Genomic DNA, 14,110 nt, shown 5'->3' on the forward strand with positions numbered 1-14,110 from the left:
AACATTGCACACACACTACTTGGCTGGCAAACCACAACCATGTACAATGTATGTACAGTATGTATGTATGTATGTATGTTTGTTTGTATGTATGTATGTATGTATGTATGTATGTATGATACAATATGTATGATGTATGATACAGTATGTATGATATATATATATAAATATATATATATATATATATATATATATAAAATAAAGACAGAGAAGGAGACGATATTTATTACAACGCAGTAGAACCCTGGGGGCTCAACACCTCATATTTCATCTTAATGTTTTTTCATTCACGGTCTCACAGTCTCACATTTCTCTCTGTCTCACACCAACAGCCAGGTAAACTTCACAGGAGAGAAACAACAATGGCAGAGCAGGTGACTTCACATTCACAGTGAGTCTGACCTTGGCCTTATCTATAGGCCCCCTGTATTGCAGCAGATTAAACTACTTAAATTAGACTCGACTCTCCTCAGATGCAGAGAGACCTCTCTGGGGAGCAACCAGAGACGTGATGGCTTTCTCCTGGAGTTGGAAGCTTAGCAGTGGGCCCTGTCACGCAGGCTGTTGTGAGGCCCACTGCAGCGGATGGGTGGGCCCCACTGTGCTGCTCTGTATCTATGGTTTCTGCTCCATGCTGAGACCTGTTGACCCCTTCTTGACGCAGTTTCTCACAGGGCCTCTTAAGAATCTCACCACTCAACAGGTACAGTGATGAACCTTGTTAGTTTGTGGTAACATTTTGCCCAAGGTTGAGAAACTTTGATCCGTGCCTCTTGCTTTAAAAACGTATGAACCTTAGCGTCACTATTCTGGTTTGAACATTCAACGAAGATAGAAAGTCTATTGAAGAAAGATCAGTGAGGAGATTTGGTATATAGAGCCCTGGGGGTGGGGGGAGGGGGACTAAAACAAAGTGGTTGAGCACAGTGTTAACTAGACTGCACTCTGTCGAGATACCAACTTGCGCCTTTTGTTCTCTAGTCTAGCCCATGTTTATTGTAATTGTGCATCAGCACAGTTTCGTATGAAAGTATTGTATGTGTGGGAAACATCAGTCTACTTTTAGATCCTTAGGGTTAACATTTGTCAGGACTTATGCAGTGTATTGTCCAAGACTATCAGAAAGAGGAGGTTGATTAAGATATTTTCTAAGATGTATTGTATAGGGCCCCGCCCGTCCTCACCCTGGACCCGGAAGCGTTTTCCCCATTCATTTCATCCATAGACATTTCATAAAGTATTTATTTAAACGTCTTTAAGCCTCTGACAAAGCCACCCCGGCTTACTATTTTTTTAATGCAACGATTAATTGGAAAGAAGAGGAGGGTACAACTTGTACCCTGCCCTTTTTACTTTAGTACTTTGACTCAAGTACATTTTGAATAGTAGGCTATTGCAGTATTGATACTTTCTTAAATGTGAGTACTTTTTCCACCACTGGATTTCAACTGTCAAACATAATGTCAAATAGACCAACATTTAAGGGTACGTGATGGTATTGAGTGGGTAGCATTAAGAAAGCTCTTGGCGAGTCTTGAGGAGATCAATCACACTGCTTGCTGCAGATAGATGGGGAGCCTTGACACTACTGGTGTCTGGGGACAGGGTGGATGAACTCTCCTAAAGTACATCTCAGGAATGACAGAGTGAGTGCTGCTTGTTTGCTCAACATGCGACATGCAGGTGCACTCGATGTGTAGTCATGTTACAACAACTTGTTCACTTGTGGGGGCGCCCGCTGGCCTGGTGGTCAAGGCGCGTACCATATACTAGGCTTTGATGCCTGCTGGCGTCGCCGGTTCGATTCCCGATCCGGACGACCTTTGCCGCATGTCATTCCCCGTCTCTCTCCCCATTTCCTGTCAGTCTACTGTCCTATCGAATAAAGGCATAAAAAGCCCAAAAACAAATCTTTAAAAAAAAAAAAAAACTTCACTTGTTACAAATGATATGTTCAACTCGCGTTCCCGTACATGTTGATGGGCCGTGTGCAACTCAGTTGTTGGAACATAGAGTAAACGAGGGACTAAACACTGCCGGCTTGTCTTTATTTTCCACTGGCACCATCCATTAGTCAGTAAACACATATATTGTTAATTCTGTAAGGAACTTTAAATGGTATTGATTTTAATATAAGATAGTAGATGTGTTGTGATACAGTATAGGCTACATACTGTATGAGAATATGGGTTTGTGTGGGTAAATTGTCTACTCATGTCGTGGGAATATGGTGTATGCTTGTAGACTACATGTTGTGCATCTATACATATAGGATATGGTTTTATGTGTTTATTGTATTTGTATTTGTGTTGTGCTTATAAATGTTTTTTGATGCACCTTTGCATTGTCTTGGTTACTGTTAATGCTTGAATATTCCTCCCGGGGATCATTATGGGCCTACTATATATTTCTTAAATTATTGCCCACAAACTATCCATCCATATTTCTTACCCATGCAGGTCACAACACAGGTTTTTCCCATATGGACCTACTCTAATGTTATCATGCTGATTCCAGTCTTCCTGGTGACGGACCTCCTCAGGTACAAGCCAGTTATCATCCTCCAGGTGCTCTGTTATATCGTAGCATTTCTACTGCTACTGTTTGGCCAAGGGGTCCAAACTGCTCAGTGTGCCGTCTTCATCTACAGCACCGGCTCAGCGGCCGACATGGGCTACTTCTCATACATTTACAGCGTGATTCCACCCCAGTACTACCAGAGGGCCACCAGTTACGTCAGAGGGGCCGTACTGCTTGGGTACGCGGTGGGCGCCATGCTGGCTCAAATGCTGGTGTCCTGGGGCGGAGTGTCCTTGTCCTGCCTGACTGTCGTTACCCTCGTCTCCCTCTGCATGGCGTTGTTGACCTCCTTTTTCCTGCCTATGCCGAGGACACGTTTGTTACATCCCACACACGACGGAAGTGCAGCCGAGGAAACCGGGAGCAACTCGTCACAGAGCCACGACTCTTTCATCCTAATGGGGAAGAGTCGGTCAGCAGTCCAGTATGTTGGGAGGATACTGAAGAGGCTGCTGTTGGACTGTAAAGAGTGCTACTCCACTGCTGCCATGCTGTTCTTCTGCATGTGGCAAGCTGCAGGGAGGTGTGGCTTCTACCAGGTCACCAATTATGTCCAGGTCCTCTGGGAGTACAGGCAGCCTCATGTGAACTTCACAGCCTACAATGGAGGCGTGGACGCCATTGCAACACTGTCAGGTAAAACCGCAACACAGGTTTACTTTTTATTTCAGAATGCACTCTCTTTACTGATGATTTCAAGACAGGGTGCATGATTATGATTATACCAGGAGGAAGATTTTTTTTTTTCTCCAAAAAAGTGTACAGAAAGTGTTAAAATTATGTTTTTATGTGGCCACAACCACCTGTTCATTAAGTATGCCTGGTTGTCAGGTGGGTGGTGACCCACATGAAGTCAGCCACACCCACAGTGTTGCTGTATGGTAAAAGGGGAGGGGCGTGACTTTATGATGTCATTAAAACGGTGTAAAGCGGCCTTTTGACTCCACTTTGGGGAAGAAACCAAAAATACACAGGGAAGACACATTTGCATATTATAACCACACGTGGGGGTCTATTAGAGTAATGTTAACTCCATAAACATGTATACAAAACAGAAAAAGAACAAAACTATGTCACCACCTCTTTAAATTATGTGATCGGTTTTGTATTTGTTTTCGACCTTGATTTTGTGAGAAACTACACACCAGGGAATAACTCATGGAGATGCATGTCCTCTTACAGTAGTCGTAATTCCATAGTCTCGCTGCAAGGTTGTCCAAAAGAAATGTTTGGAAAATCCTGCGTGATAAATACAGAGAAACAACACTGCTACAGCCTGTCACCCTTCCAGAATCAACAATTGTGAGAAATTGGAGAAACAGGCACCTCTCCAAGTCTCACAATCTAATTTTATGGGTGCTTCACACCTTGTGTTAAAAACACCCCATTCTACTATCAGTATTTCACAAGCCCCAATGCACAGAAGACAATAAGAACAGCATTAATTAGACTGTCTAATTGCCTCCACTCGTTCCCAGATGGTTATAGCCAGCTGCTGCCATCTAGCCAGTGCACTTTTATTGATCGTAGTGCACATACATTCCTGTATTCCCCGGAAACCAAAGGCAATTACTTTGTGTAAATCACATGCAGCTGTATGTCTTTCACTTGTAAATGCTTCCGCCAGACATGCAATCAAGCTGCGAGGCCCACGTCTGATATTTCCCCATAGAATGGTGTTGTGTCCTTCTGTATGCCAGACTCACAAAGCACCCCTGGGGGACTTCCAGTTTGAGAAAGCTGGGAAAATATGAATATAGATAACCAAATTGATTTAGTGTGGGGAGTTACAGCATAATTTACTATTTTAATCCTCAGCGTTTAGAAACTTTGGTCCCAGAGGTTCGAAAAACCACAAGTCACAAGTAGTTCATTAGGCCTACATCGTTGATGAAACAAAATGCACATTTGCAAGAGAAATATGTTGTACTGCTACAGCCGGCTATGTATACTATGTTCACGTTTGACTACATTTTAACCAATTTGATATGTTCAAAGACACATCAATTTGTAAAGAAATTGAGTCTGCAGCCTCAATTCATCACCACGTGAAACGAAAACTGTCCGTTTTTAATTTCCCCCTGGCCCCCGGTGATTGATAAAGTATTTATTTCCCCAACAATTTTATCCACAAATTTGGTTTTAATTATGCCATGTTCTTCCCTTCCCCCATATGGAAGAAACACAATACTGAGACAATATGAAAATAAAAGAAAGAAAGAGTACACAAAAACACAGAAAGAAATAACACAGCGACTCAGTGTCCACTACAGGCTCTCACAATGCTGGCCCGCTCATACAGAACAACATATTACAGAAGAATGTATCTTTACTTGCATTCCGGTGACCATTACATTATACAAATGAAAACCGCTATCGATCCAAAGTTATAAACCCATAGTTGACCTGGCTTACCCCAATACGACTCCAGTTGACCCTGTTTTAAAACAGGCTAATGATCTCTCCACTACCATTTGTTTCTGTCCTGCTAATCAGGCACAGGGGAACATATTAAATATATTCCACATCCATGTAATGGTGTTCATCATACTGTGATAGATAAGCATTGATCGAGAATGTATGAAAAAAACATCTAGGATTGAAGCAATTAAAGCAAGCCATGGTTATTTCAAGTAGATAAACAGCCATGTGTAAAGGTCCCTGTGGTATACACACACACGTTTCATTTATTCAACCCAAATGTACTAATATTCAAGAACTACTATTCTTTCCTAGGCTATATATATATATATATATATATATATATATATCAGGAATGAAAGAGAATTGGGCCCTTTGTGAAGTGGTCCTGCCTTGGAACGCAGAATCATTCTTTAAAATTCTTAAAAACATTTAATGAAGTAGCTTACTTAATTATAATTGTATATCTATCTTCATTAATGCATTATGTTTAATTACACAGTGGTTAAATCAGTGCCCAATCTATTCTGAAGAAAACCTGGAGCAAGTCAGCCACTGTAGACTGGCATCAATGAAGCCTGCAGTCTATTCTGTGTTTGGGATTTCAATAATTGGGACTCATCAGCACAGTCAGTGCTTTCATCACACATTATGAATAAAATAAGACATAATGGAAACTAAAATTTAATAGGCCTATTGCTTTTTTCTTTTTATCAAAGATTTGCCACAGACATAGACAAGTCTTGCCACGGACACATTTTGTCTGTGTAGGGACATGTTGATGACCCCTGATCATGAATAACTTTATTGGATAATATGACAGTGAGGGATGTCATTTGTGTAACAGAATGTCAACACCCAGGACTTGTTTAAAACTCCATACACAAGTCTGCTTTGGAAAACATTTTATCTTTTCAGTGACAGTACGATATCAGTCACACAGATGGAACCACAATGTAATGTTAATCTACAACACATGGTTTTCTGTTGAAAATCTGTTATTCTCATTTTGAGCAAGTGAGCAACATGGCCATACATGTGATGAAGGATTAAACATCTCACATTTAGTTTTAAGAACAACAAACAAACAGAGATAGGTAAGCAAAAAGATAGAGACAAACATTTGTTTGTCCCTAACAATTTACTTTTGACCGTGGTCCCTTCATATGAACTAGTGATACTGTAGGTACTAGGTCGTTTTTTCTTTTTTGGTATATCAAGGTCCTACTATGCCACCCCATGGCCAAAATGTGCATAAGCGTTTTCACAAAAGGTTGACATTATCTGCAGTATAGATTTGAGTCTGAAATTGAATTATGCAGAATTGTTGATACCATTATCAACAGATAAGAAAACCAACAATACCCTATAGCAGGGTTCCCCAATAGGCGGCCCGCGGGCCATTTGCGGCCCGCGGGGGGCTACTGTCTGGCCCCAACCAACCCCAGTAATAATGGTGGTATAAGAGCAGCAACTATACTAGTATATCGTCGTTGTCGGGTGGAAACCTTGTATCTCCAAATTTGTATGTTCTTGTACATTGTAGTGTCATCACCCTGGAAAGGAATCTTTATTCTCAAAATAATTTGCGACAAAGAGCATTATGAAAACTATTTGGCCACTTCTTCCTAGTATTACTTGGTGAAACCATGAGTTATAATTAGTTGCATGCAGATGTGATGCACCAAAAATAGCTGATCTACAAGCTCACAATGCATTGCAGCACACGCCAAAAGGTGATTCACGCAATACAGTACATATCTGTAGAAACGAAATTAATCACCGAAAATGTGATAACTCACATATTATGTGATATTACACCCATCAGGAGTGAGCTGATGGGTTGTTGTATGTTACCGTAATTGCCGGACTATAAGCCGCAGCTTTTTTCCCCATGTTTTGAACCCTGCGGCTTATACAACGGTGCAGCTTATATAAAGATTTTTACAGCTAACGGCCAGTTAGTTCGTTTTACAATGGACTTTAACAAGGATTTATATATAGATTTATACAGCTAACAGCCACCAGGTGCGCTCTAGCGGGAAGCAGGAGAGACACCTGCGGCGTATAGTCAGGTGCGGCTTATAGTCCAGCAATTACGGTACCTGTGGTGTCTTTCACAAGGGATCCTACAAAATATATTGTTGTTTGATAGTAGGACTTCATGGATTATTAACAATCAAGGGTGAAATGAATTATTTAACCTTTCAAGAGGCCAAGGCTTTTACTACTGTAACTGCTCTGTCATCTGTTATGTAGTGTTTTTTTACTATCTAACTACACTAATTATGTGAACAAGGGCACAGACATTTAAGAGCTACTGTTGTGTTCTTACAGGAGCGGGAGCTTCCATCGCCGTAGGACATGTATCTGTGAACTGGTCTGTGTGGGGAGAGTTGATCCTGGGGGGTCTCACAGCCCTAATCGCAGGGGCTCTCTTCCTGATGGATTTGACCAATAACATCTGTCTCTGCTATGGCTGCTACATTGTCTTCAAAGCCCTTTATATGATACTCATTACAATATGCACGTAAGGATATACAGTTTTGTTTTAGTCTTGTTTATTTGCATTTCATGCTTTATTTAAATGGAAAAATGACGAGAGACATAAAAGACATAAAAACCTAGGGCAGAGAGAGGGGAGTCATGTGAGCTATGGTGAGAGTGGCCCGGGTTTGAATTAAGGCCCTTGTTACTCACAAGGAGCATGTGGTCAGTGCAACTCCTTACAGCCTGCTTTTTAATTTATATTGGGCTTTCATTCTTGATAAAAGATGTATGAAAGTACTTTATGAGAGTATTTGTTACATTTCAACACCATGTAAAGCGTAGTTACATCATAAACATTAATATAAGTTGAAAATGACAAATCCTTGTTGAGAGGATATTATTAATGAGCCAGCTTACTTAATGATCATTTACGGCACTGTTTAAAATGTGGTAATGAGTCTGTGTCAAAAAAAAAAAAAAACATCTTCAATTATTCATTTATGTAGCCATTGCCAACAGATAATCCTTACTTTACAATAAATCTGTCTTTGGGCTGGTTTCAAAGAGATGGCGTAAGCCTATTCCATTTTACTTCAAATGGCTAGTGTAGGATGAGACTTAATCCGTGTCCTTGAAAACAGCCCTTTGTATTCCAGTTTTCAGATAGCCAAGAAGCTTAGCAGGGAGCGCTATGCGTTGGTGTTTGGTGTCAACAGCTTTGTGGGCACTGTCCTCCAGACTGTCCTTACTGCCATCGTCATCAACACCAAGTCTCTGCAACTCACCATTATCTCACAGGTAAAGCTTGTGTGCATGCATAAGTTAAAAAAAATATCTATGACATATTCCAGGGGTCTTCAACTTTTTCAGGCCAAGGACCCCTTAGCAGAGAGAGAGAGAGAGAGAGAGAGAGAGAGAGAGAGAGAGAGAGAGAGAGAGAGATGAAGCAGGGACCCCCTCTACATATTGTATAAATGTGTGATGGAGATTTTCATCGATTTCATAGATAGATTCATAGACTTTGACACTTAACCACTTAAACATTTTTTAATTGTTGATAATTATTAAACTTGACCTTTCACTCTGTATTATTTTTTTTACCTCTAAACCAAACTTATTTGCCAGAAATAGACGATCTTGTAGATCTGCTATTTTTGGCTAAAGTTCTCCTCAGTATAGTGATGCGAGGGTTCAAATTGGTAATTTAAAATAATTATCCTATCACACAAGGATTTGGTGGCCCCCCTGTAGTAACTCTGAGGACCCCCTAGGGACATGGGAATGGAGTTGGAGAGAGAAGGAAAATGGAAAGATAGATGGATTAGTGAGAGAAAGAAAGAGTATCTGAAAGAGCATTCTCTACCAAGCAAATCGTCTCTTTTCTCTTCAGTTCTTCATCTATGCCTCCTACTTTGCTGCATTCGCCCTGGTATTCCTGGTAAGAGGAACGTACACTGTGCTCAGTGTTAGACGTCCACCTGCAGATAGCCAGGCTCAGATAACTGCTGCTCAACTCGAAGTCCCAGAGGCCACACATCTGTGAGGAGCGACACCCACAGCCACAACACCAGAGGGAGCGCACACAATGATCTGATAGCACAAACCCATAAGACAAATATGGGTAAATTCTCCTTCTACAACACTGCCACCCAGGTGTGGAATTCCTTGACTACCTCCCTTAAAACATGTATAGCTCGCTGGCATCCTTCAAAATTGCCCTGAAAACTCACCTTTCAGGAGGCCAGAGAAGGAGGTAGTTATCACTTCTCCCATAGACAGGCGAGAAGTGAGTACCCCCCCCCCCCTCCCCCTTACCTTAGCCCCACCCCCTTGTTTCCCCTATCCTGTACATATAGTGTTTTTATAACTGCGATATTATTGAATGTTTTCTTTGCTTGCTATTTATTATGTCCATGAATTAAATACAGAGGGCTTCCAACATAAAAAAGGCCGTAAAAGGACTTATTTGGGATGTTCCTTTTAGGCAGGGTGTTTAACTGTAGCCCCCCCCCCCCCCAATCAAAAAAATACTTTCCCCATTGTTTTAGAACACAAGTAATCTTGTGATTTGTTGGTGACTTGTTCACCCCAACTGCTGCTGAGTATTGGAAAGATGAAAGACACCCATCCCAGAATTCATTGCATGTGAACACCTGAAACAACGAGGGGTTTTCCAAAGTAGTGAGAAACGGCTTCTTTGTATGCAGGGCAACAGGCAAGTGGTCTGAGTGGTTTGAGGTTGGGAGTCTATGAAACACTTCCCCTAGAAAAGTCAGAGAGGTCTATAACAGAGTAATAATAATAATAATAACAGTGGTGCTATGTTGACTTTCACTTACCCAAACAGATGTCCATTATACTTCACCGCGATAATGAGCCTTCTACTGCCCCTTGGCTGCAGATGGCTCACTATCTCGGTGTAAGTTGCTTGTCCTGTGTGTACTGTTCTTAACTGTCTATGTTAGTATTTATTTTGTGTTTTATGGTTGTTTGTATAGTCTGTTGAGTGTTGTACTGTATGTCTCATAGTGGACCACAATGGAAACAAGCTTCAGCTTTTTTTTGTGTTTAAATCCACATTGGTGCTGTTGTTGATTGCACTGTTGTTTTTTAATTGCTTGTCTATTCTACTTGTCTTCTTTCATTGCATTAGTATGTCTATGTCTACATCTACATTTCAATGCACATATACACCTTTAGATATAGTTATGGGGATTTGTTACCTTCAACATCATCAAGGTTCAAGGTTCAACTTTATTGTCAACAATACCAATCACAGACAAAAAGGCCAGTGAAATTCATTGTGCGCTAAATGCCACACAACAGCTACAATTTACCTTCATCATACCTGTATACTGTATAAATCCTGCAAATATCATCAACAACAGCAGAAGCAGCAACTCTAAATGTTTTAATAAGTCAATATTATATACAGTATACACTATATTTACAAATAACAGTGTGGCAGGTGGAGTTGTAGGAGAGCATTTATAGAAAGCAGACACTAGAGGACACTAGAAGACTGTCAAATATCATACAACCTTCAGAATTAATTACAGTTCATAATGTTCCTTTACACAGTGAAATCTCAATTTGACACTGTGTAGATCTACATCTATTTGTAGTGGACGCACGCACGCACGCACGCACGCACGCACGCACGCACACACACACACACAATTAATTCTGCCGTATTTAGAGAACATCTTATTTCCAGTGGGAGTGTATACAGTACATCATTCCTACACTGAAAAAAGTGCTCCTGGCCAGTACTAATGGTCTTCTTTTACTTCTATTTTAAATACTTCCTTAATGTTATACGTTATGTTTTCTTGTCTGTTTATTGATGTCTTCACATACTGTATCTGTAATGATGAATAATTTGAAATAGTCTTCTTGATCGATATTATGAATTGTAATACTTCTTCAGAGAAAAACGACTACAATTACTCATTAGAAAATAGATAAGCACTGTGATTCATGGCAGGTTGTTGGACATCCTATTAAGGACAACTTTGTTGTTGTTTTTACAACAAGGGTTCATATTTTAGATAGTAATTAGAGAAAAGATGAGTGTTAAAATGTTTTTATTTACTGCTTTCTTGTTTTTAGCATGCGTACAAGTGGCTAAATATGTCTTTTTAGACACAATAAGCTGATGATTTCTATATTACTATTTTCAGTATCACTACTAGCCCCCATAAGTCACATCTGCCCATGAAATATTGTGGTGCATCTTGGGAATGGGCTTATTCTGTCTAAAAATACACATTTAGCCACTTGTATGCATGCATGCCCACTGAAATCAAAATCATTAAAATCTCTAAAACAATAGAAAGCAGTACATGAAAACAATTTCACACTCATCTTTTCTTTTCTCTAATTACAATCTAAAATATGAACCTCGGTTCGAAGTGGAGCCGTGAATTTGAGCAGTTCCAGGTCTATGTTTTTGATTGAAGTGATTTGTAATTATAATCAAAATCTACAAAGTATTAACAAAATAAAGAACTTTTGAACGGCTCTTTGAAAAGAACGGATCCCAGAGATTCGGCTCACTTCAAAGTGACATAAATCCCATCCAAAAAATCGGCTCACTTCAAAGTGACATAAATCCCATCCAAAAAATCGGCTCACTTCAAAGTGACATAAATCCCATCCAAAAAATCGGCTCACTTCAAAGTGACATAAATCCCATCCAAAAAATCGGCTCACTTCAAAGTGACATAAATCCCATCCAAAGAATTGCGCATGGGCAGATCCTGTTCATTCTCGACTGGACACAGACTCTGGTGAGACAGGACACACATTGCCACTCAGAGGGAGCCCATGTGCTCTGCACACGGCTCCAAAAAACAAAGTTGTCCTTTAAGTCAGTGGGTATGAACTCAATACCCACCAACCACCCTTAGAGGGAGAAAATACCTAATGATGAAGGGAATTGCCTATATGATGCTAAAGTGGTGTATAGTATGTGTAATCATGCCTGACCTATAATTGCCAATTATAATAATGAATTAATCATTATTCTAGGCTGGAGAGCAGTATAGAAGCTATTAACTGCACTGAGTTGGCAGGTATAGTGTTGCTTGTTACTTTATATTTGATTATGAGGATGATGGTGACGGACCCAATAATTACACTGCTTGTCTGTTAATTGTCAATAAGGATTGCAACTAAGTTCAAGTACATGTGGGTGCATAGTAATGTATGCAGTGCATGTCAGGAGAAGTGTTGTAAAAACTCACGAATTTAAGGAAGGATGCATGAAAATACAGTAGGCTAGTAGGTCAACAATATTAAAGTTGCATTCTGGGACTTATTTAACTAATAAATATTATATTAACCAATTTGTATAGTAGAGTATTTAAATAATATAATAATAATAATAATACCTGGAATTTATACATACTTTTGACTAGTAGTATTTAAAGAACTCAAACTCGCTTTACATACCGGGTATATGTTAAAGCTGCACTATGCAACCTTCCTCTTCTACCTCGGATTTGACTTTCCTGCGTAAGTGCTGAAAGTTTTACCATTGAGCTAATAGAGCCTGGATATACTTGCTCAGGAGATCTAATCGAATCTTGACCTTCAGATCAAAATTGCTGCAAAAGTGCCGCATTTTCTGCAAAAGTGCCGCTTTAATACAATGTAATTAGCACATCTGGAGTGGTTGGAACTTGGAAGTGGTCTCCCTACTCTTTCATTGGGAAATGTAGACCCTGGTGTAGGGTAGGACACCAACTGTAAATTGGTTAACCAGAAGCACTGCTTGAAGCTCAATATCTCCCCTGGCAAAGTAGGGAATGGATCTCCTCTTGAATGAGCGGTAGCTGTTTTGTTTACCAGATGGGAAACCCATTTTCAAATCACAGATTTACAGTTGCAATTACTTCTCTCTGTCAGGAGCTGTGTTATGAGAAAAATAATTAGGAAATATATAAACAAGGAAAATTGCTGGGTGAAAACCACCCGTTTATGTTGATCATACATCACATAAACAAATTCACCTCAAGCGTGCAAACCCTGGCCAACATCTCTTGTACTAGTGTACAGTATGTCCGTCGATTGGAACCTTGATGTTTGACCTTCATGAGCCAAAAACGTAATCACACCGCCAAGGCAGCCTACTGAGCATTGCCATCAAGTTTCATGAACATTTAGCAAAAAGTCAGACCTTGACCTTTGAGAAAGAAAAGTTAATGATCTCTTCAGGGCAGCCTACTGATCATTCCCTTCGAGTTCATGCCAACAAACAAGAGTTAAACAGCAGCAATAAAGCCTGATTTATACTTGAAAATAGCCAATCTACAAAATCACAATGTGAGTAGTGTTGTGAGCTTGTAGCTATTTTTGGCTATATCCAGCACTTGGCACCGGTGCACAACAAAGTAAAATCAGGCTTAACTGTAACAGCAATGGTTGTAATCTGAGCAGCGGAGCACTAGTACACGTAGGAGGGGAGAGAAAGAGAGATGGAGAGAGAGAGAGAGAGAGAGAGAGAGATATTCAATAGCAAAGAATAACGATGCTTTGCGGTGGTATCAGCTAGGATGTGATTGACTACTTGGAAGTTCGGGTGTTTTTTTTTTTTTTTTTACCTAAGCCTTGCTAAATTATCACCTCATTGTCACTAGGGGCTGCAGCAACAACACACACACAATATAGCAGCCTATATTATGCTATGCACATAATATATAATAGACCTAATTTGTAAAATACCCATCACAGCATTTGGGAAGGCTCAGTGTCGTGCAACCACGTCCTCGTGTGAGGTCCCACATCAAAGAGACGGGGATAGAACTGGGATTCTCTTGTGCCGCTTTGTTGTATGGGTGGCAGGACTTGAGTCTGTTCAGAGGCAACGCTGTCGTAGTGGTGTCATGAAGGATATGCCAGTCATGTTTCTGGACTTTCCTTGCTAGTGCAAATGTAGCAGTAATGGCTCAGATAGCTGGTTAAGGATTTATAATTACAGTATGTCTTTTAGATATATCACTCTGAAACTTGTAGTCAATTAGTAATCAAGCTCTCATTCTTATTATAAACTCATCAACAAAATATCAGCTTAGTATGGAAATGCTCAGAAGCTTGTTGGAAATATAATCAAAAT

General features: G+C 40.1%; 1 protein-coding gene across 1 annotated transcript; it reads left to right on the forward strand.

Annotated features, from left to right (window-relative positions):
* Window positions 1–511: 511 nt before the first annotated feature.
* LOC308286581 (thiamine transporter 2-like) lies at window positions 512–9,034 on the forward strand (the record flags this gene model as incomplete). Its single annotated transcript, XM_080727656.1, has 5 exons — window positions 512–703; window positions 2,460–3,216; window positions 7,339–7,531; window positions 8,148–8,289; window positions 8,882–9,034. 5 exons carry the CDS (start codon window positions 512–514, stop codon window positions 9,032–9,034), a joined length of 1,437 nt encoding a protein of 478 aa, XP_080583782.1.
* Window positions 9,035–14,110: the final 5,076 nt, after the last annotated feature.

Source organism: Nannobrachium achirus (assembly GCF_963921795.1).
Source record: "Nannobrachium achirus genome assembly, chromosome: 1".
NCBI classification, from domain to species: Eukaryota; Metazoa; Chordata; class Actinopteri; order Myctophiformes; family Myctophidae; genus Nannobrachium; species Nannobrachium achirus.